The following is a 19,593-nucleotide window of genomic DNA, read 5'->3' as shown; positions in this document are numbered from 1 at the left end:
TGGAAAAACAGCAGAAGTTTGGTAAACTTGCCTTCAGAATAAGATATTTCTCATACAGTGTGTGTGTATATATATATACATATATATATATATATAAATATATATATATAAATAAATATATATATGACATATATATATGAAATATATATATGAAATGCATGCCATATATATATATATATATATATATATATATATATATATATATATATATATATATATATATATTTATATATATATTTATATATACACATATATATATATATATATATTTAACTGAAGTAAAAAATGTGAACACGTATTCCACCACTTCATATAATACTGTACATACTCTCTGATACAATATAATACAAATATCCGCTTTAAAATCGGTTTGGTGGTGTGTTGCTGCGAGAAATGCTCCTCGTGTTGGTTTTTATTTTGAAACGTGTGACCAGAAGTTTACTTCTTCTTCTGTAGCGGCCATATCGTCCTGCACACAGCTGCCTGACAGTTAACCACACGGACCTAGCAAACCTTAATTCAATACCTGAAATATGGGGCCGACAGGTGAGTAATGTGCTGATGTTTTTAATGTGACTGAATCTTTTTAATGTAAAAGCGTCCCTATGGCCGCCATGGTTGTTCTCTGACTGTCTCTGTGATCGTTTAGATTTATTTAGCTTTGGTCACTGAATCTGTCTGAGCTAGTTTTAGCGCTATCTTAGCTGCTGTGCTGTAAGGCTTGTACCAGTCAATTGATTAAAAATCACAAGCAGCATTCAGTTAGCTTTCAGGTTAGTATAAAGTTACCAAAATAAACGCCTTGAGTTGTAATGGTGCAGTTCTGCATTGATTGTCTCTCTTGTTTGTGTAACGGTAGCATGTTAGCTCACTCTGCTTATTCACTGAGCTATCTAACTGTTGAGCAATTTCACACTGGCAGCGTAGATTGCAGATCCTAAATATTTCCAATAAGCAATGCCCCAAACTCCATTTAAAAACCTGTGAGTTTAAAGTTAAGGCCGTCTGTTGCTAAATACATCACATTATTTAACAAAACAGAATACATTATGCCTATGAATTCAGAATACTACTAAAATAATCCACCAAACAACATCTTTTCGTGACTGCTTCTTACATTTTTATTATCGTTTTTGGTGTAAATGCAGACTAGGATTAGCAGGGAGCTGGTGTAAAAGTGTAATTCAGAATAAATCAGGTTAATTGCCAAAGTATGTTTTCACATACAAGGCATTTTTCTTGGTGTTCTGTTGCATAACATAGATACAATAAAAAATTAAATAATACAAATAAAAATAGGAAGTAAAATATATATATATATATATATATATATATATATATATATATATATATATATATATATATATATATATATATATATATATATATATATATATGTACAATATATCTGTAATCGATAATAATATTGGTGTCTATTGTGATAACTTTACATGTAAATCAGAATGAAACGTGTTTGCATTTTGATGAGTAAGATTTAAATGAACAGATACTTTTGATAACATTTGTGTGATGTAACAGTATGTATTACATACATAACAGTATGTAAATGAAATGAGCGCAGAGCCACGTGATATTCTGTTCTTGAGATGTGTATAATATCTGAAGATGTAGGAATGTGTTAAACTGATCAGGAATGGGTGGAGATACAGTGTGTAGAGCAACACCCACACATGCTAATTTGTAACACTGATTCAGCAATGTAGATATAATTCATCAGTGTCTTAACTGTTTGAGGGAATGCAGTAAAATTCATGCTTCATTTACTCCATGAACATAATCATTCGAGGAAAATTACATTTCTAAAATGTTGTAGATTAAAGTACCCAACAGTATATAAAATAATTAAAATGATTCTCACCTGAACCAACTGACATAAACATGCTGCCTGTGTGTTAATGTGAAATAATATTCCAATGATATACATCATAAGTAAACACTGTGAAACATTCTCCTCGAAGAGTACTTTTAATAATGATACCCGAAGTACATTTAGCTGGTAATACTTTTGTTATTTTACCAAATAAAGTTTTACTTGTTAGTATTAATTGCATCCGACACAAAATTCAAAATGAGCTGCACTATAAATGAACACAGCAGTACCATCCTGCTTTTACATTAAGGCATGAGTAATAATAATGCAATGATAGAATATATAATAGTAACAATAAAGAATTGTAAATCTGACCTGTCCTTTGTTTCCTGTCCCAGGTGAGGTGGTGTTTGCCAGCGTGGTGCCGGTCTGCGCAGAGAACCGGCTACGTTGGGACCTGAACCCCGAGCAGATCCAGCAGCTCTCCGACGAGCTCATCGCCAGCACCAAGACGGTGTACGACGCCGTCGGAGCGCTGGACCTCGACAGCGTCACCTTCGAGAACACGCTGAAGGCCCTCGCTGGCGTGGAGGTCGAGTACACCGGTCAGTGTCCACCAATCGGCAGCCTTTCTCTTCTGACGCTGTCGCTCATGGGTTCTGATGATGATCATTGTTTTTTTCATAGCCAGGAAATGAAAGTTATTTTGAGTTTTTCAATAGATAAACGGTGTCAGACACAAGTGAAACCAACTGGTTACTATACATATCTTCATTTTCTGTATTCATGGTCTTATAGTTATATTGTACGGTACATTAAAACCTCTGCAAACATGCATGAACATACAAGGTATAATAACAACAATAACAAAAACTATAATATAAAAGTAAATTAATCGATAAAAACTTTTGAAATGTTATTTCAAAGTTGAGTGCTATCACATATACTTGCACCGCTGACATAACAATACTCTCCTTTCCATTGAGGTGACAGTATCAACAATCTCTATAAAAAATATACATATAATATGTATATATATATGTATATATATTATATATATATATATATACACACTATAAGCTAGCATGAACTACAAGTTGTGCACATTATTTTACATTTAGAACTTGCAGATGTGAGAGAATCCCTCACAGTCTGTTAAGTTTATTTTATGTAAATTCACATTGATTTACTGTGACAGTGCAGTTAAGAGCAGCGACTGGTCTTGGCGGTTCCTGGTGATGACGGACTATAATGGAGCTTTATGACAGACGACGAATTTATATCAGGCTTTGCTACACACACACACACACACACACACACACACACACACACAATAATTGTCAGTAGATACATTCTTTGTTGGTTTGAGTCTGAACATGAAGAGAAATATAGAAGATCAGAGTTATAGTTAAATATTTCTTTGTACCGGCAACATTAACGTCACTGGCTAGCAGAGATTTAAAACAGTTATCATTTATTCATATATTTCTGCGGCTCGTGCCGTCGACACGCGATGAACCTGATGTAAAGCGGTCACGAACCTGAGCGCACAGTCGGGGGCCGGTCGTCCATTGTGAGCACTGCACCGAAGCTCTGAGTCGGCAGATTCGGTGTGTGATGGTAAAGGCTCGTCAGCAATTTGCAGAGAAAGCAGCTGAACCAGCCGCCGCTGCGACAATAGAGACGGAGAGTTTTGTGTGGAGGCAGCTGAAAAGCTGAAAACACCTCCAGCATGCTGCTGCTGCTGCTGCTGCTGCTGGAGGAAACACTGAAATACTCCTGCTCCCTCATGTTATCTTCACTTCATAAAAAAGAGTTTCATGATGGATTAATGAGAACAAGTCGCAGGGAAAGCAGCAGCCGGTTACATTTTCATGGCTGCCGATTTCAACCTGAAAGTAAAAAATAATAAAAGTCTAAATTAAGAGAATACTTTTGCAAAATTAAGACATTTATTAAGTCAAACGCTGACTTGAAATGACAAGATACATAAAACATTGAGCTGCTGAGACAAAGTTACTAGATACTGAGGAACGGAGGAGTTGTCATTATGTGTAAACTCATATCTCATATTCATGGACTACTTTGTCTTTGTACAAGCCCTGTAGAGAAAGAAGTCAAGAATGAAATGCAATATAGAGAAACAAAGGTTGAATATCCTGTAAAATATTTACTCAAATCAAATATTTTAAAGCATCCAAAAACAAATTGTTCGGCTTTGTAAAATCCGTCGGTGTGTAAGTTGTGCTTTATCAGTGAACAGGTTTGTCTGAAAAGCTCTGATCGCGTGAGTTCCAAAATCAGGTGCATGACGAGCACAGACCGCGAGTATTGACTAAGCTTAACTCAAAAGTTCGAGATACTGAAACTAATAATATTTAATTCTTTTTAGTTATTTGTCGATGAAGAATAAAACTTTGGATCTGGTTACTGTGATGGGAATGCTTAATGTTTTAAGGAGTTAATCAAAGATGTTAAATGATCAGTCCATTAATGAAGAATGAAATCGTAATAGATCTGTAAAATGAGCAGGAAATCCACTAAAGTGACTGTTGTCTCTCACCTCACCCATCTCAGTCCAGAGGAACATGTTGGACTTCCCGCAGCACGTCTCTTCCAGTAAGGAGGTCCGAACGGCGAGCACCGACGCCGACAAGCGTCTGTCGGAGTTCGACGTGGAGATGAGCATGAGGGAGGACGTCTACCTGAGGATCGTCGCCCTGGAGGTGAGCTGACAATTTGGACAATACCGGAGGAAAAAACAAACTGGTGTTGCGCCCCGTCTCGAGGTGGCCGAGACGCAACGTGAACTAGCCCCGTCTTCCAAAGCTCCCAGCAGCCTCTGAGGCAGATTGCTGAATATGGTGACGGCTGAATTTATTCACAGTTTGAGATGAAACCCACATGGAGCTTGATTTAAGGTGGGCAAAGGCCAAGAAAAATATCGAAGCGGGAGGAAAACAAATATAACCTAATGATCTCAAACAAACCAAATAATAAGTAACCACTCTCACGGAAAACAAAAAAATACATGACAGCTCATCCCCATTCCCTCCAGAAATCAGCGTGACAAAGAGTACATGTGATGACGGTGGTTTGGCTGATTGGGAGACGAGGGAAATGAGTGTTCTTGGCTCCTCACATAGCCGGCGTTCATCCGAAGGGAGCCAATCACCTGCTCGAGCCCGTAGCTGGCCAACCAATCGTCTCTTTCTTCCGGCACACACCTATTTACGCACACACGAACGCTTTCACACTGATGGAAAGAAACACATCTGCAGCGGTACCGCTCATTTCCTTTTAAATTCAGGATCTGCAGCCTCTCTGATGACATTTGGACCCGTTTCAGTTCTTCTCTTGCATTCCGAAGGTTTCCTGTTGTCATGTCTTTTTCTTTTTGCGTCTACAGAAGAAGGTGGATGGCGGCAGCCTCACTGCAGAGTCCAAGCGTTACATGGAGCGACTGATGAAGCTGGGGAAGAGGAACGGCCTCCACCTGCCCAAAGAGACACAAGAGGTGGCTGATGCTTCCTGATTATCGCTCTTCACTGACAAACATCGCTCTCTGTTTGATGTTATTATTGACACTTTTGGGGGGATATTGTTTGATACAAATTGAATGGACGGTTAAGAGAAATCAGAGTCAGATGAAGTGTTTTCAGATAGGAGTGGTCTCTATGGATAAAATCACTGTACATGTCATATTTCCTTTATGATATGGTGTGTTTTTATACTCCATGTAGTATCAGATCTAAGTATTTGACTCTGCTGTAACAGGAGATCAAGACCATCAAGAAGAAGCTGAGCAACCTGAGCATCGACTTCAACAAGAACCTGAACGAGGACACGACCAGTCTGTCCTTCACCAGAGACGAGCTGGGTGAGTCCCGAACCCCTCGGCCCATCCCACCCGGTCTCCCTCTCTCCGTGTGTTAACACATGCGGTGGTGTGGCTTTCAGGCGGCCTCCCCGAGGACTTCCTGAGCTCCCTGGAGAAGGACGGAGAGACCCTGAAGGTCACCCTGAAGTATCCTCATTACTTCCCCACCATGAAGAAATGCTTCGTCCCAGAGACCCGCCAGAAGCTGGAGGAGGCCTTCAACTCCCGCTGCAAGGAGGTGAGACAGGAAGTAAACAGACCAGCTCCACTCTAAGAGCGCTAGATGTTCAGATAATGTGAGAGGCGGTTAGTGCAGGTTTCACGTCCCACACCATGACGATCTGATCGGAGAAAGTTTGCCTTTAGAGCAGAGCTGATCACCAGAAGAGCTTGAGTTATTTATAGGTCAGAGTTTGGATTTATTTTCACAGTGAAGACTCGGAGGAAAAACATGTGAATTTAAAGAAAAACTTCAATATATATCCTTCTCAAAAATGTTTGCTTCTACACTTTAATCGCCGTCATTGGTAACTTCATGCTGTGTCTGATGTTGGTATGTCGTGAAAGAGGGGAATTTAAACTACTTGGTGAGGGTTTTATAGATTACATGTTTATGCATTTTCTGACCAAATGAGAATCTTCCTTCTCACAAAAATATGACTGCTTTTTCTTGTTTTTGTTGTGTAGAATAAAGAGACTATAGCTGCATTTCGTTGCGTAACCATGTGTTGTACAATAACAATAAATTAACCTTTGAATTAGAAAATGAAACGACGACTCTATAAATAGTCAATTTCAGATTCTGAAATGTGAAAACTCTGCTGCTATTTCTCAAAGAGCAGTTTGAAGACGTCTCGTTCTGATCTGGGAAACTAAAGAGGGGCAAGTTTCTCTATTTGAAACAATCGAATGAAAATAGTTGTTAAACTCATTCCAGTTTACAACAGCATATTTTGGTAGTTTTGTCCACCATCAGTTGTAACAACATTGTACTCTACAAGTTCACCTGGTAACGCGGCGACATCACGGAGTCTGACAGGTGGACAAACCCGAGCAGTAAACTGGAACTGTCCATTAAAAAGGGCTTCCCCTCCCCGCGTGTGCTTTCAGGAGAACTCGGCCATCCTGAAGGAGCTGGTGGAGCTCCGGGCTCAGAAAAGCTCCATGCTGGGCTTCACCACACACGCCGACTTCGTCCTGGAGATGAACATGGCCAAGTCTGGGAAGAAGGTGGCGGGCTTCCTGGGTGAGTGTCTTTACGGCCTCTGAAGTTACACCTGCATGCTCCGATAACTGCAGAGAAACGTGTGTGGAAACAAGGCGCCTAAGGGAGGTAACGCAAAGAATCAATTCAGCATCGCATCAAGGATTAAACATTAATGAGAAGCACTCAACTATAAGAGAAATGGGACAATAAGAATACGGAAGTTTCAGATGATGATTTGCCGAACACCCACTGAGCTCAGACATGGGCACAGTTCTCAATTCAATATCTGATTTCTGTTTCTTTTGTTACACTGAAGATGAAAAGTAAACGGTACAAAGAGGTCAGAAATGTCAAAGAGAAATTAGATAATTTGACGTACATCATGTTTTTTGGAAATCTCCGAAAACATCTGTGTTTTGGGAAAAGGTTTGTAAAGTGCTACTGTAAATTCTGTGATGGGAAGTGACAGATGTTTGGTAAGAATAATGTTTGTAGGAAGTCAAAAAGCCAACGTTCGAGCCACCGACAAAGAACCAACGGCTAACAACTTGAGACTACATGAAGCGCATCTGAGTCCAATGCTGAGTGGAAGGTTCAAACAGAAAATCTTCCTCTTTATACAGTCATGAGATTTAGACACGTGGGCTCTGTGATTCTGTGATGCGTCACCTGCAGAGGAAAAGTCCCCTCTGACTCGGTTGTGTCGTTTCAGAGGAGCTGGCTCGTAAGCTGAAGCCTCTGGGCGATGAAGAGCGCTCGGTCATCCTCAAGCTGAAGGAGAAGGAGTGCCAGAAGAGGAGTCTGCCGTTCAACGGAGAGCTGCACGCCTGGGACACCCGCTACTTCATGACCCAGGTAAGAGCTGCTGCTCCAGGGACATGCACAGAGATCAGCTGTTGTGAAGTAACGAGATCGAGCTGCAGCGACGAAGAGGTCCTCCTCCAAAAAGACAAATTAACGCTGAACTCTATTTAATGATTTATGATTGATATTTATAGATCTATAGAACACAGCACTAAAAGTTAGTTTGTACTGATGTAATAAAAAAAATTTTAATAAAGATTCTAATTGTATAAGTTTGAAGGACAAAGAAAAATATTTAGTGATTTAATTAAATTATTATATATCTTTTAAATGAATCAATTCATTTCCTCATGTTCTCTCTCTTCCTTGTCCTCCTCCCCTCCTAACCTTTGTCTTTTTCCTCCTCCTTTTCTTCTCTCTGCTCCTCCTTCCTTTGTCTTATTCCTCCTCCCTCCTCCTCCTCTCAGGTGGAGGAGACTCAGTACGCAGTGGATCAGAACCTGTTGAAGGAGTACTTCCCCATGGAGGTGGTGACTCGGGGCCTGTTGGACATCTACCAGGAGCTGCTGGGTCTGTCCTTCGAGCTGGTGGACGGAGCCTCCGTGTGGCACCCGGACGTCACTCTGTACTGTGTGAAGGACCGCAGCAGTGGTCAGGTGGTCGGCCAGTTCTACCTGGACCTCTTCCCCAGGTGAGGACAGGGCGGCACACGGCTCCTATTTATTTAGGGTGGATATTTAGATGTGGGTCTCCAGGTGTCCTCCTCTTCCTTCCTTCTCTTCCTGTACTTCCCCTCTAACCACTTTCTTCCTCCTCCTTCTTCTTCCTTCCTCTTCTTTCTTCTTCCCCTCCTCCTGGTCTGCCTCTCGACTCCCTTCCCACTCACTCTTCTTCTCCCCCTCTAACCTCTTTCTTCCTACCATCCTCCTCCTTCTCTTCCTTTTCTCCACCTACCTACTTTCTTCCTCCTCAATCTCCTACTTCTCTTCCTCTTCTCCCTCTCAAGCCTCTTCCCCTCCCTTCCTCCTTCTTCTTCTAGTCCACCTCCTTCGCCCCTCTTTGTCTTTTTCCTCCTCCTTCTATTTCCCCCTCCCTCGTCCAACTCCTTCTCCTCGTCTTTGTCTTATTACTCCTCCGCTGCTTTTTCCTCCTCCTCCTCCTCCTAAATGTGTAGATGTGAGTGTCCAGCTCAGTGTCTCCTCTCACACCTGTCCCCCTGTAGGGAGGGGAAGTACGGCCATGCCGCCTGCTTCGGCCTGCAGCCTGGCTGTCTGCTGCGCGACGGCACCCGTCAGATGTCGGTGGCGGCCATGGTGGCCAACTTCAGCAAGCCGACGGCCGACGCCCCGTCGCTCCTGCAGCACGACGAGGTGGAGACGTACTTCCACGAGTTCGGACACGTCATGCACCAGCTCTGCGCCGAGGTACCACAATGTCAACCCCTCACTTGTAGTTACTGTTGCTAGTCAGGCCGTCTGAGAGGACCACTCTATATGACTGAATGGTCTTTCATGCTTTTATTTTGTAGAAAGTCCTCTTTACAAATAGATGTTGTTTTAGTTTTGTACGTGGAGAACAAAATGCTGCACAAAGATCAGGACAGAGCCGCTAACCTAATCAAGCACCTCAGCTCAGCTTTAGTGGCAGCAAAATTGTGCAATTAAAGTGTGTAACGATCTGGAAGTCAGTGCACTTCCTGTGAGCTGATTCCTGAGTGTGCGTGTGCTTGCAGGCGGACTACGCCATGTTCAGCGGGACTCACGTGGAGCGGGACTTTGTGGAGGCTCCGTCTCAGATGTTGGAGAACTGGGTCTGGGAGAGGGAGCCCCTACAGAGAATGTCCAAGCACTACAAGACCGGCAACGCCATCCCAGAGGAGCTGCTCGACAAACTCATCAAGTCCCGCCTCGCCAACACCGGTGGGTACCGCACAGGAAGTAGTACCTTCGTACCGGTTCTACCACCGCTCAGTCTCGATAGCTGTGTTTAATGTTGAGATACTAGCAGTTGACTGTGACTCTCCCGCAGGTCTGTTTAACTTGAGGCAGATCGTTCTGGCTAAAATGGACCAGGCTTTGCACACCAGGAACGGACTGGATGCTGCGGAGGAGTACGGACGCCTCTGTCAGGAAGTCCTGGGAATCCCTGCCTCATCAGGTGACTTTTGAAATGCTTTACATACTGTACATTCTCCTTCTTCAACACAAACCACACAGCCAGGCTTCCTTTTCTCTCTGGTGACTGTGATGATGCTCCCAAATATCAATGTCATTCCTCAACTGATGATTATGAGTATTGCTGTTTTTGGTAGCAGGACTACTCTGAAGCACAAAGGCGTTTATGCTCAACGTGCTGTTTGTTGCATTGTTCTTTGAAACGCCAGAGGGCGGACAAACGCAATGTACTACTTTATCCCTTTATACAAGCCCATTAAAGAAATGCATTACAAACAAACAAAGGTTTAATGTCCTGCAAAGTATTTACTCAAATGTTGATTTTTTTTTTAAGATGTCCGGTTTCTAAAGCATTTAAAAGCAAATTGTCCGTCTTTGTAAAATCCTTCTACATGTAAATAGTGTTTTTATCAGTGAACTATTTGTGACAGTCACGTCTGAAAAGCCTCCTAGTTACAAAAATCCAGATGCACACGACCAAGCACCGCTGCCTTGCGGAAGCCATGATGAGTTAATGAATGAATGAATGAACTACTTTTCTGGCGAGTGCACCAGTATAAACAAAGCTTGTGGCCCTTCAGGCTGGAGTCCATCTCATCAGACAGAAAGGGGCTCCACCTAGTGGCCCGCTTTAGAACTACAATATAACTACAACCAGTTCAGTGAAGCTGCACTGACATTTTGATCTGAAAGTTTATATTCCAGCAGAAATGAAGGTAGTATGTTTCCCCTACCATTGTATTGGGGGAGCAGCTGTGTGACCTGTGGGAAATAAATCCTGCTGATGAAACAGTTTCTACAGGAAGTCATTTTGGAGGGCAAATGAAAGCGTTTTGTAGTCCACGCCTCCAAACGTCAGCCTCACTGCATCCTGGTTTCCATCCTCTGATCTCCCTGACCTTTGACCTCTGCAGGAACCAACATGCCGGCGACCTTCGGGCACCTGGCCGGCGGTTACGATGCTCAGTACTACGGTTACCTGTGGAGCGAGGTGTTCTCCATGGACATGTTCTTCGCTCGCTTCAAACAGGAAGGAATCATGAACCCGAAGGTCAGCTGAGGAGAACAATACTGTTGAGAATAATCAGCGGGTGAAATGTATGATGGGTAGGAAAATATCAGCTGATTTCTCATAAACAAACTGATGGAATCTGACTGAATTATAACAAGCAACTAAAGGCAGCGCTGGATAGTCACTCAGTACATTTACTCAAGTATTGTACCCGAGTACAAACGGAGGTATTTGAACTTTATTTGAGTATTTCCATATTCTACGACTAGTTAATACTTCTACTCCACTACATCTCAGATGGACATTTTACAGCACTACATTTTTCAGCTTTAGTTACTTTGCAGATTCCAATATATGATGCAACATGTAATCAATAAATAAATGATTATTATTATTATTATTATTATAGGTTAGGATATAAAGTAAAGAAGTTGACCTTTAACAGCTGCAACATTGAAGTAATAAACGTCATTACTCTGCATAATAAGTACTTTTACTTTTAGTAGTTTCAGTATATTTTGATGCTGATACTTTTTGTACTTTAACTTTAATATGCAAGTACATTTTGAATGCAGGACTTTTACGTGTAACAGAGGTATAATATCAGAGTACTTCTTCGTTATTGATCACAGGTCCGGTTAGAGCAGCCGGTGTTAATAAGATCAAAGCGTTAACAGTCATGTATGAGAACAACAGGAATCAGGACAGCTGAGGGGAAAATTATCTTTTCAGAAACCGTCTCCAAATGTCAAACAGTTTGACATGTTGTGAGTGAGACTGGAGTGATCATCCAGGTTTGAGAGGATTCATTTCTCTCTCCTCCACGCTTCTTCATCCACCATCTCCTCTGATACTTTGTCTTCTCCACCGACATCGCAACAGAAGTAACATAGAAACAAACTGGTTTTCTGTTGTGGTTCAGAAAAACCTAATGTTTCTTGTATGTAACGACAGGACTCTAAAACATTCTGTCATTCAGTGTTTTCTCCTTTTAGACTGTCAAGATGTTGGTGGAAACTAACTTATTGCGTTACATGCGGGGCCTTTTCCCCTAATATGTTATAATCTTTTCAAAATGTTTGAATTCATACATTTATAATGTCGATTTTGTTATTATAGTGTTTTTTGGGACAAGATAAGATAAAAGTGTATTTATTGTGTGGCAGTGCATAGAATGAAAGAGTGCAAAAAAAGCCAATATTTAAACAACACAGGTTATTGATAAGATATTTAGGAAAACCCTCTCAGATGTTTCAGATGGATATCTGTGTTTAGCCTAGCTTAGCACAAAGACTAGAAGCAGGGTGAAACTGTTAGCCTAAAGATACAGAGGCACTTCAAAGCAGATTTTGACTGACTGTGAATCGCTGTCTCCTGATTGGTCCTCCAGGTGGGTCTGGACTACAGGAAGTTCATCCTGGGACCCGGCGGCTCCGAGGACGCCTCCGAGATGCTGAGGAAGTTCCTCGGGAGGGAACCGAAACAGGAAGCGTTCCTGCTGAGTAAAGGACTGACGGTGGAGCAGGACGCTAGCACGCCGTGTCCCTGCTGACCAATCGCAGCAGCCGTCTCCACCACCCCGCCCCTCCTGCAGTGACAAAGGACTGAGGTTTTCTAGAAAAAAGCAACCAGTAAAATGATGCCCGACGTAGAGGAAAACCTTAGCATAAATAAAAAAAGATTTGAGGTGAAGTCGTCTTCTGTGTCTGAATCAGTGATATTACATGAAAACATTTAGTGTCTGACCCAAAAATCATCCAAACCTGACGCGGACCGGCTGGTTTTGCTTTCATGCTAAAATGAAAGTCTGTAAAATGTCCATGACTGGAAACTGTTCATAAGCCACCAGTACGTTCTTTGTATTTCTGACGCTGAGTCGCTGCTCAGTGAGTGTTTGCTGTTATTCATTTTCAACAGAAGCCTCAGACCTCCAGTAAAAAAAACAAATCAAACATAACGGATAGTATTCAAAGATCAGGTCACAAGTGCACAATACGTCATATTATAATATGATATGTAATAATTCCTGTCTGCGGCCAAATGATTCACCAAACTACTGAAATTTGAAAGATGAACTGAAGGTATTGTATATATTTAAAGTTTTGGTTAAAAACAATCCTAAATAGGGGGAAAATAGGCAAATTGATGCTCTATTTGCAAACCAAGCATGGTCTTGGCCCTCCCACCTCCACTACACCAATGTCTCAACTAGGGGTGATCAAAGAGATGCATAGTCAACTGTTATCATTTCATAAAGAGGTCATTCTTTACCTTCAGGTTATTTTATAAGTAGTAAATCGCTCTGCTGTCGGAATGTGGAGGTCCAGTTTGGTGGATAAGTCACACTCTGTCTGTGTACCTTATCAATTACTTTTTACAATCAGTTCAGTAGTTCACTCATTTTAATATTATCAGCATCCAGATGAAGAAAGTTGCTATACAATAGAGCGAGGAGTCACTTGGTAGCAGTAGTAAGTCATTCCCCTTCGCTCCCCAACATCTGCTGCCATCACCCCCAGCTCCTGTGCCTCCATCTCCAGCCACAGCAGCCTGGCATCAGGGTCTTCATCAGAGAACTGGAGCAGAGACCCTGAGCGCCGCAACACCTTCAAACACTGCTTCAGCACCTGATTGGCCTTCCATTTCCCTTCCGTAGACCTCAGCAAGGCGTCTGTGGTGCCCTTATCAACTATAAGGTCCACACTGCTACAACCGTAGTGCTCGTGGAGCTGTGTGCAGTCCAGCTCTACGAACTCAAGCCGAGAGGGAAGATTGTGAGGTTGGATGGCTTAGGTTTGGACGTGTTCCTGCATTAGTCGCACAGCTATGGGGGAAATGTCTGCACAAGTGACCCGGACCGGGAGAGGAGAGTGTCTGTAAATACAGAGCCCTAAAGCAGAAGTGCCACAGCCCATATCCAGGACTTGGAGCAAACCATCTGGGTGGGGCTTGGTCTGCAATAGGGGCATAATGAAGTCCCGGACAGCATCAAAGCCAAAGAACCACTCAAAGTGTTTCAAGGTGTTTGTGCTAGTTGTAAATGAATTAACTACGGTATGTAAAGTTTGAGGATTTACTCTAACTTCCTACATTAGGACAGTCTTTTTATGCTCTCATTCACTCCCTCATCTCTCTGACTCTCGCTCTCTGGCTCCTACTCTATCAGCTGACAGTGGGCGATTTCGCCACGGCCTCCCTCAGCCAATCATATATGTCCTGTCAAACTTTAAAGACCTGTTCTCTTCTGTGCAGTCAGCTGTCATTTCAGCACAAACCGAGGTGACCCTCCTCCCCATTCATCATCACATCCGGTGCTCAAGGTTTCTTCCACTGAGGGCATTCCCACTCAAACATGCTGTCATCTAGAGCTTCAGCCTGCCCCTACTGTCTTCAACACCCCCACCAGTGTCGACTCTCCAAAAGTTTAACTTTACTTTGCACAATTTAATAAATGTATTTGTTCACTGTAAATTAAGTTCCTCCTGATTTAACAACCTGTATAAGTCTGTCAATTATCTCCCGGTGGCTTCAGTTCTATTTATTATGTTTTTTGTGATGTATGTCATGTTATTTCAAACTAATTTGCAATCATAAGAAGTGTGGTCTTTGTTGGGGAAATGTTTCTTATACACAAAGAACAATTACTTATCGTAAAACTCCAAAAATATAGTAGAGTAAAATCTTTTAGGTGTTTTCTAGAAACTACAGGTCTGATGAGGAAAGTGGGAACAGGTGTGTAGGTGGGAGGGGATGTCATGTGACCAGGACTGGCAGGTCTGGGGAGTGAGCAGGGGCTGGAGAGAAGGACAGAGAGCCAGGACAGGCAAAACCACCACTACAATGTCTCTGACCTCCCTTGAACTTCTCAGACAGTCTAAAGATATTAACTCTCCTGTCAGTTGGTTGCAGCTAGTGATGGCGAGATGAAGCCTCATGAGGCCTCGTAACACTTTAGCCAATTGGTTCGAGAAAGGGTTCATTACTCGATGCTTCATGTGCACACGATACCACCTACTGGCCAAGTGTATAATCACAGGCAGCTGTATCTGAACCACATAATGTGATGCATTGAATTGTTGTGTCTGTTATGGCTGTTGGGAATGACTGAATTACAAAAATGTATGACCAAATCATTTCTGTACATAAATGATCACATATGTGCATAATAAAATATTTTTTTAATGTGTTCTGTGTGTGTACATTTTCCCAAAATGGTAGTATCATGTTATGGCAGGTTGTGTAATAATGTTATTATGCCACTTTAGGAAAATGGCATGGGCTTAAGCAGGCAGAGGACAGTGAAAGTGCTTGTGGAACTAGGAAGAGGGGACTGAATATGCTTGTGGAACTTGGACAGTGATGTACAGGACACGGGACATTTTATTCATTTTTATTCAGAAATAACAGTTTCTCAACAGTGTTTGGTTTTAAACGATTCCTTTTTTTGACACGACCTCTCCGGCCTTTGAAAACACCCTTTCACAGGGTACAGAAGATGCTGGCGTGCACAAAAACGCAAGAGCAAGGCTATATAAATTTGCATATAGGAATTTTTGCCTCTCCCAGTACTCCAGAGGCTTTTCCAGCCTGCTTATATTTGGCTCGGAAAGGTAGCGCTGGACCTCCACAGTGGTATCTGCTGTTACATTGTGAGTCTTCCGTGCCTCCATGACGCTGGTGTCTAAACGATGCCACAGTTTGCTACCTAAGAGGAAACCACAGATCATGTTACTAAGTGTTCCCACACAGGGGAAACCCTCCTCTTCCTAGCTGGCTCCATCACCTATCCTTCTCTCCTCACTCTCCTAACTCTCCAAACTATCTCTCTCTAAACTCTCCAAACTATATAAACGCTATCCAAACTATCTCTCTCTCTCCAAACTATCCAAACTCTCAACTGACCGCAACTCTCCACGAACAACCCACATTTTGAATGGAGCCTGAGTGGTTTATATAGCTGTCGAACCTCCCGGCAAACTCTGAACCACTTCCCGAAGCAGTCACGTGGTACCGCCGGGCAGCGAGGCTTCGGACGTCATCATTTTTGGCTCCTCCCCTACATGAAGCACGCCTCGATACGCGCTTCAAGGAAACGCCCCCTCCATTACTCGACACACGCTTCGAAGCGTCGGCACATCTCGTAACATCACTAGTTGCAGCAGATTCGTTTTTTTCTTATTTCGTCCATGTTTTTTAATCACACAAGTGAAATATTTCAGAATATTTATTTTGGAATATTCAGGGTTTTTCACAACTGTCAAACAAGGTAAAAACCATGATAAACAGGCGTTTGCAAGGTCAACTTATATCTGTGTGTAATATACAGCCCTTCTGTATATAAATCACTTCTGTGTGGAGACTTCAATGCAGGTTCAGGACCTGACTGTATAGACCGCACAGGAAATAAACAAGAATTCAGACAGTCACACACACACGATTGGCCAGTCTGTGTTCGAGGACATAGTGAAGGGTCAATTCTGTGAAGGCAGCCGTGTAGACTGCACTCCAACAGCTAGATATGAGACTAACATCCAACAGCAACCAATTAGCAGCCTCCTTAGCATAAGTGTTCTGGTCTGCAGTTCCTCTAACGTCCACTAAGTGCTGACTGTATCAAAGTGCATATAAAAACTAAAAGTCAGTTTTTTTTTACACAAGTTCAGCTCCTAGGAAATCATTTCACCTCATTAAGAAGATATTAGAGCTGTTTGTGTGACAGGTGTGGCACCCTCTTGTGGGTGGTCAGCTGGTTCGTCCTCTTTGCCCAAATAAGGATTTCCTGTTCCCAGTATGGTGAGCTTCAGACCGCCCACAGAGGCATCAGCAGGGGACAAAGGCGGCGTCTTCCGGCTGATGTAACGTCCTCAGAGAGCTGCAGGTCAACAGCTCTGCTTGAAAAAAAAAACAGCCTGAAGGTAAAACTCCAGAACAAACAGATTCACAGGATGAAGAGGTGTCAACATCATGAAAAACAACTCTTCATCTGCTGCTTCTGTTTGGGATCAGACTGCTGTGGCCTCAGCAAATTGAAGGGAAGATGAGGGAATATGCTCAAAACAAATAGAAGAAAATGATTGTTCCTATTATAAAATATTATCTGTAATAATATATAACAAATCGAATTCAAATTTCCCATGCCCTTCTTTCTACCAGCCTGCCAGTCAAAGCAACATTCATCATGTCTTAAACTGCCACGAAGCTGCTCTGCACCATGAACGTTAGCTAGCCATAGCTTAGTTGCTAGCATCTAGCTAGCTAATGTTAACTCACAAAAATAGACATGTTTTTGAAAAAGGATAAGACCTGAAGAGCAGACATAAATGCACAGACCCATACAATGTTGCTGAATGTTGAGAAACTAAACTAACAAACAATTCTTATGATGGAAAAAACTAAATATTTTATCTAATTGAATGATTCAATATTTAAAGTCCACATAATCATTATTGCATTAATAAATGTAAGAAGTTCAGAAGTTTTCTACATTTGCCATAGTATTGTAAATATTAGGTATACGATATTATCACGATACTTAGGTCACGATACGATATTATCACGATACTGCGATATTCTGAGTATTGCGATAACATAGGCCTATATTGCGATTTATTACTTTTTTCAACTTCAAATTATGTCCCCAAAGGAAAACTGTCAACATGTTTTATCTAATAAGATAAAGTTTTCAGTCTGTTCATCTCACTTCAATAAATTTTTATTGCAGCAAAATAGGATTGTCAAGCAGACAGACTGACCAACAATATCATAAATGTTGCATGAACCTGACCAACTGAACTGTTTGTATTACTACATAGGCAAATGTGTGGACTCAGCATATGAACTATAACTTATATAAGTAGGATATTAGAGTTATATAACTCAGTATAACTTGCGATGCGTGGACGTCGAGGGCAGAGAGACAGTTATGCGCTGCACTCTCCCCATGAGTCGGCTACTGTTGGTAGATTTAACCCCGTTGTGAGGCCAGATGTCTCTCTTTGTTTTGACCAACTTCCCACCAATCACGCTGACCCGGGACCTTTGCTGACCTCACCAGAAAACAACTCTGCACCATCTAGTGGACTGAAAAAGCAATTGATTTGATTTTTCTAGTAATTTTCTTTTTCTTTTTTTATAGTTTATATAATAAAAGATCGATACTTGGCATCCGTGTATCGATACAATATCGCCGCGCAAAATATCGCGATACTATGCTGTATCGATTTTTCTCCCCACCCCTAGTAAATATGTTTTTAATGACATCTAGGGGGCCCTGGCCATAAGCTAATGCTGTTTGAGGGGCCTTGGCATGGAAAAGTTTGTGAACCCCTGAATAGAGTGCTGCAGGAATGTGCCCTAAAATGTTTTTTTTTGTGTTTTTGGTTAGATGCCGAAAAGATATTTCAATGTATTTTTATGATATTAAGTTCATACCCCTCTTGTGAATTTGAAAGCTTTTAAGTATCTTTAAAAAGTCGGTTGCAAACAAGTAGCTTAATGAGACTACAAAACGTCATTAAACCGACTAGTTTGCTTCACAGCCAGGCTGTATTTAAACTTGCACTTATGTGACCGTAGTTAGTTTACGGCCTGAGCTTTTTGCCTCTGCTGAGAGCATTCACTCTTCATAAATCATAAAGTGGTATTCATTTGTGAACATAATCTCGCTAAACAAAACATGTGCGTATCCTAACCTTGCGTTTGCCACGGTTATTTCCTGCAATAATCCAAAATCCAACGGAAAAGTCCCGTTGGAACCTGATGCTAACTACCACAAAACATGAGAAATGATAAAAACTGAATAACATTTTTTCAAGGCATCTTTGTTAGGCCTATAACATATTTAACACACAAATAAACAACTGATATGTATTCAAATAATAATACATGTTTTCTTTGTGTTTAGAATTCGTCCAATAATATGATAATTAGCGATTATATATTTTGGAATAATAGGATAATAATTAAAGTAAGCTAAATGTGTTTGTCACTTAACTGTAAGTTTTAACCCAAGTTACCTAAATATTCCTCTGAATCTTTCCGAAACTTCATGATACATCCACAGTTACAGTTATATGATAACAATTAGTTTTGTTCATACACTTTCCCTTTAACATGTATTGACTTAATAGTTAAAATAAGAATAATTATTCATAGCTTGAAAAGGCAAATGTTTTTTTAAGTGTACCATATTTGAGCGTTAATTTATGAAAAAACTGTTCAAGGTGTTTGTGCATCACATGATGTCAGAGGTTTGTAACTGCAAAATCTTCAGGTGCAGCAGATGTCCTCCAGCTCTACAGTAGCTTTGTTATCCTCATTATCGTCATTATCCTCGCCTCTGTCTTGGCGTAATTAGCGTTGAGCTACAGCTGTGGGCAGCAGCCCCTAGGGGGCCCAGACTCCCACGGGCCCCCGCAAACACTCAGGTGAGATCAAGGTGAACTGAGCTGGTACAATGTGCGTAGTTTAAAGTCTAGCTGGTAAAGATTCTTAAACCCACAAAAACAGGGAGAGAGGATTTATTTATAGCAACACTGAGAAATCCTCTTTATCTGTCCAATTCACCTGCATGGTCTCACAGCTAGTTAACAGGTGTGATTGATTTATTTTACAGCATGTCCCTGTGAATTCAGTAAGTTACAGAGAGAGGTCCAAGATGTGTTTAGCCTAGCTTAGCATAACGTT

At 41.6% G+C, this 19,593-nt stretch overlaps 1 protein-coding gene and 1 pseudogene across 2 annotated transcripts; one reads left to right on the top strand and one right to left on the bottom strand.

Annotated features, from left to right (window-relative positions):
• Window positions 1-455: 455 nt before the first annotated feature.
• thop1 (thimet oligopeptidase 1) lies at window positions 456-12,591 on the top strand. The gene is made up of 14 exons (XM_079266944.1): window positions 456-546; window positions 2,230-2,436; window positions 4,409-4,557; window positions 5,241-5,348; window positions 5,609-5,711; window positions 5,792-5,949; window positions 6,822-6,957; window positions 7,631-7,773; window positions 8,190-8,413; window positions 8,945-9,146; window positions 9,455-9,641; window positions 9,751-9,879; window positions 10,811-10,947; window positions 12,299-12,591. Exons 1-14 carry the CDS (start codon window positions 534-536, stop codon window positions 12,458-12,460), a joined length of 2,058 nt encoding a protein of 685 aa, XP_079123070.1. The 5' UTR covers window positions 456-533; the 3' UTR covers window positions 12,461-12,591.
• A 752-nt stretch (window positions 12,592-13,343) lies between these two features.
• Window positions 13,344-19,479, bottom strand: LOC306776012 (citrate synthase-lysine N-methyltransferase CSKMT, mitochondrial-like; annotated as a pseudogene). Its single transcript has 2 exons — window positions 19,474-19,479; window positions 13,344-13,913 (listed from the first exon to the last, which is right to left on the bottom strand). The product of its transcript is annotated as a citrate synthase-lysine N-methyltransferase CSKMT, mitochondrial-like (transcript).
• Between the last annotated feature and the right edge of the window lie 114 nt (window positions 19,480-19,593).

This window comes from Melanostigma gelatinosum (assembly GCF_949748355.1).
Source record: "Melanostigma gelatinosum genome assembly, chromosome: 4".
Classification (NCBI taxonomy): domain Eukaryota; kingdom Metazoa; phylum Chordata; class Actinopteri; order Perciformes; family Zoarcidae; genus Melanostigma; species Melanostigma gelatinosum.
This window is presented reverse-complemented; position numbering and strand designations above follow the sequence as displayed.

Bases quoted from the DNA above. Each gene is read 5' to 3' on its own strand.
- thop1 (XM_079266944.1), top strand. The intron at 6,958-7,630 runs GTGAGTGTCTTT...GTGTCGTTTCAG, and splicing joins GAAGGTGGCGGGCTTCCTGG to AGGAGCTGGCTCGTAAGCTG. The intron at 10,948-12,298 runs GTCAGCTGAGGA...TTGGTCCTCCAG, and splicing joins AAGGAATCATGAACCCGAAG to GTGGGTCTGGACTACAGGAA.